The 4,124-nt window shown below is 47.7% G+C and overlaps 1 protein-coding gene across 1 annotated transcript; it reads right to left on the bottom strand.

Moving 5' to 3' along the window:
- Nucleotides 1-572: 572 nt before the first annotated feature.
- On the bottom strand, nt 573-3,707 carry TCF21 (transcription factor 21). The gene is made up of 2 exons (XM_017500632.2): nt 2,926-3,707; nt 573-1,127 (listed from the first exon to the last, which is right to left on the bottom strand). The coding sequence occupies exons 1-2, from the start codon at nt 3,373-3,375 to the stop codon at nt 1,038-1,040; spliced, it is 540 nt and encodes a 179-aa protein (XP_017356121.1). The 5' UTR covers nt 3,376-3,707; the 3' UTR covers nt 573-1,037.
- Nucleotides 3,708-4,124: the final 417 nt, after the last annotated feature.

Genomic DNA, 4,124 nt, shown 5'->3' with positions numbered 1-4,124 from the left:
AAACGCACCCGCTAACTGCAACCAAAATGCAGGCATACAGGTTTATCATTAGAATTAATTAATGGATTATTAATAAGAAATGTAGATATTGTATGCTTCAGAGCTTTAAAAATCGTGAAACACATCCTAAGGGGTATGGAATTTACATCTTTCATAGATTCTGTGATTTCTTCACTAGTTTGCAGCCATGCCCACACCTCCTGGAAGGTGACACAAGGTGGAGTCTACTTTCTCGCCCATGTCAGCAGCCGTACTGTGGAATCCGTGAAAATTGGATTTCCTTTTTCTGGTGCGTTTTTACTCTTGAACTGTTTAACTGTGAATAACTTTAATACTGCCCATTCTTTGTTTGCAGTTATATAATTTCTATTGGCCTTAAAAGTAACTGAAATATTTCTTTTTTAAGGTTTCAGTATAAAACGTAATCTGCATCTTCATTATGAAACTCATATTCAATTTTCTTTTGTCTCTCGAAGTTTAGACTGAGGTTTAAAAGAACGATTTTCATTATCAAGCTTCCCCGCAGTTTCCCAGGTTTCTATTCCAAATGCTTTTAAAAATCACACCAAATGTCAGAGCTTTTAGCAATATAGAGAAAGATTTATTTTCAAAAGTAGCAAAACTTGTTTGAAAAAAATATATATCTTTAAGTGACTTACTTTATAAATGTGACTGTCAAAGTCAGCTATTCTATGATCTACATTTTACAACATATTGTACAAAAGATACGTTGATAAGCTCTTATCTATTTATATATTTATAATTACATATTGCACTTGGACCAGCAAGGCTTGCAGAGTCATTCACGGTAGAAGTTAATAAAGTTAAATAGATGGGAATCTTTGTAAGTACAATTGATCTCCTCTGGTTTGGAAACGAATCTCCTCGTCGGCGTAAAGTGTTCTCGCGGGTGGGACAGAGAGAGGAGCGTTGCGAGGGGGAAGCAGAGACAGAGAGCAAGGAGGGCAGGGGTCGCCTTCCCGGCGGGGCCCGCTCCCCCCCGGGAGCGTGCCTTTCCCAGACTCGCACCTCCAAGGTCAGGACGCGGTGGTTCCACACAAGCGGCTCGCGGTTACCACTTCTTTCAGGTCACTCTCAGGTTTCCCGGCCACCATAAAGGGCCACGTCTGCGGGAAAGAAGAGGGTGGAGGAGGTAAGTGGCGGTGGCGGAGGAGGTGGGGTGGGCTCGGAGCCAGAGATGAAAGGAGGGGACGCGGTGCGCTGGAGAGACCCTTTATCTCTGCTGTTTCCTCCCCGTCCTAGCGCGGCCCCCGACTGGGTAAAGCAAAAAGCCGCCCTGTCGCCAAGTCACAGCTCGAGAAGGTGGTGGTGGTGGTCTTTTAGAACAAGAGCCAGAAGGGCTCATACTGGGTTCCTTGCGAGACCCAGTGCAGGAAGCCTTGGGCAGGCCGAGAGTGAGTGGTGCTGTGGCACTGCCTGGAGGCAGACGCTGCGGCAGCCTGAGCCGGGAAGCCCAGAAGGATCTTGTGCCTGCTGGGCACCGAGTTCGGGGCGAAGCCCTTCCTGGCCCCTCTTCTGAGGCGGGGTCGGGTTTCAGGGCCCTGTCGATTTTCTAGCCTTTCATCGCCTTCTATTTCCCTGGCCCCGACTTTCGCTTCCTTCACCGCAAACACTGGTTTTGACTACAGCTTCTAAATTAACCACCATCTCTTAAGGAAAAGGAAATAAAAAAAGCTAATAAAAAGACATCGACTTTTAATTTAAGATTGTCTTCATGCGGGACTGAGAAAGCATGCTTTTTCTTCCTTTCTCCAAGCTGTTTTATAATAAAGCTCATTTAAGTTTCTTATTCAAAATTGAGGAGAGTAGCAATTGTAAATATTCTAGGCAACACTTTCATTTTAGGTGCAGATTTTACAAAAGCTATTTACTCATTGAAAAAAAAAAATCCCAAACTTTCAATTGTAGGGAAAAACCATTTTTCATGGCAAAATATGGTTTTGTCTCTTCTCCTGAAATTCCAGAAATCAGTTCAGTGAGAAGACAATTCAGGCCTCTCTCACTAGTGCTCTAGTGCTGGCTGATAAGACTTGCCTTTTAAGAGGAAAATCTCTCGTTCTTATCATATACAAACAGAGGTCCTAGTAAGTTTTTGTTATTGTTTTTCTTTAGATCTTAGAAGTTTTAAAATAAAATCCAATGAACAAGGAATTAAAATATGTTTCTTAAACAGTAAAATGCATTTGAGAGAAGAATCAATGATTATTAGTTTTGTTGTATTAAAAAAGTTGGGCTCAATGGGCATTACTTTTTAAGATAAAAGGTAACATTTCTTAAATCTTGGATGAGAGTGATCTATTTTAGTATTTATTACACTCATACTAGTGAGAATTTACTGATTTTGCTGATAATTACTAGAGCTTCTAGGATTTAAAAATATTAATCCACTTAGGAGAAGTACAGAATAAGTAGTTGGGGGCTTACATGGACAATTTGGGGGGGAGGGATGTATGTGTCCTTATCTAACGGTCCTGTTTATTTACAAGGAAAGCAAAATCAAGTTCCACTCTCAGCTAAAAGAAGAATAAAGGGATTAATAAAATGCCTCCTGGGCGCGCAGTGTCTTGTCAGTTTCTCAGTTTCTTAGCAGCCACTCCACCCCAGCGAGGGTGGCGATGGAGAGGGCGCGGGGGATCCCTCCTCTGTGCCAGCTCAATACTCTTGCAAACCTTTAATTGGGCTGCCACGTCAAACCCTCGCATAAATCACTCCCGCTCCGGGGGCTGGTAGGGCCAAGAGCGAGGGCCTTGTCTAGACCGCCCGCCTCCGGTCCCTGGAGGCTCTAGGCCCGCGGTGGCCGAGGTGTGTAAGCCACCGCCGCGCCTGCAGCCCCACTCCCAGCGCCCACCGCAGGCGGGACTGCAGGCACGCCCGGGCTGAGGCTGCAGTCCCAGGAGCACTCACCAGGTTGACCGGGTGGATGTACCCGTTCTCGTACTTGTCGTTAGCCAGGATCTGCCTCAAGTGGGCGATGTAGCTGGACGCCAGCCTGAGCGTGTCCAGCTTGGAGAGCTTGGTGTCTGGGGGCACCCAGGGTAGAGTAGTCTTGAGCCTGGAGAAGGCCTTGCTGAGCACCCTCATGCGGGCCCTCTCCCGCGCGTTGGCCGCGTTGCGCTGGACCTGCTTCCCCTCCTGGCTGACCCCACTCAGGGGGCTCTTCTTGGTGGGCGTCTTCCTCCTCTTGCCCAGGCCGCCCCGGCCCTTTTGGGGAGATCCGTTTTCGCAGTTGGAGCTCTCCTCGGTGCTCTCGTTGGAAGTCACAAACTCCTTGTTCGAGTCCATTTTCAGCCCTTCACATTCCAACATCTCCACCTCTTGAAGGTCCTCCACATCGCTGAGGGAGCCGGTGGACATGTTTGGGGGAGTAGGGGGGAGAGAGAGAGAGAGAGAGAGAGAGAGAGACAGAGAGAGAGAGAGAGAGAGAGAGAGAGAGAGAGAGAGGGGAGAGAGAGAGAGAGACACCCTGAAACGAAGGGGCCTCCCGCGTGTGGAGCAGCCACCTCCTGTTGGGAGCTGGGGTTGGGGTCTGGTTGAGTCTTACGGCCCTTTCCCCTTCGCAGACTTGTAAGAAGGAACCTCGAGGGCTTCTGCCGCAGAGGAACCGGCTCTCTGTTTCCCCACTCCTGGAGTCGTGGCCGTAGAGGAGTGTGAGCGAGCGCTGAGGAATTTGGTGGACACTAGGAATTTATCTGGGGAATAGAGGGGCGGATCCTTGCAGCCCAGGGGAGGGGCCTGCCAGGCCCCAGGAAAGCGCTTAGACCCCTTTAACAACCAGAGGGAAACTCACTCACAGACCCAGATTTGCAATTTGTAATGTAAATCAACTCAGCTGCGTCACACACTTACTGGCCACCTTCTCCTGGCTTTGGCCGGGGCGAAGAGGCGCAGGTCCTATTCATCTCTAAAAGGTCTTCTTTCACTCTTAAGATGTCACAACTGATTGTTACTAAGAACTTTAGAAAAACGAACAGATCCTTCGGCTCTTTCTGGGCCTTCCACCTACGAATTTCACAAGCACTCCATGCGCTCTCTCTTCCCAAGAAAAAAATAATTAAAACACAGGGAGTATCAATCACACCCTGCAAACACCTCATAAGACTCCA

The sequence above is a fragment of the Cebus imitator genome, unplaced genomic scaffold, assembly GCF_001604975.1.
Source record: "Cebus imitator isolate Cc_AM_T3 unplaced genomic scaffold, Cebus_imitator-1.0 Scaffold267, whole genome shotgun sequence".
Classification (NCBI taxonomy): domain Eukaryota; kingdom Metazoa; phylum Chordata; class Mammalia; order Primates; family Cebidae; genus Cebus; species Cebus imitator.
Note: the sequence above shows the minus strand (reverse complement) of the source record. Positions and strands in the feature narration are given on the sequence as shown.

Excerpts from the sequence above, each read along its gene's own strand:
- TCF21 (XM_017500632.2), bottom strand. The coding sequence starts at position 3,375 with ATGTCCACCGGCTCCCTCAGCGATGTGGAGGACCTTCAAGAGGTGGAG. Across the intron at positions 1,128-2,925 it reads ACATCCACCCGGTCAACCTG|ACGTGGCCCTTTATGGTGGC; the intron begins GTGAGTGCTCCT and ends TCTTTCCCGCAG.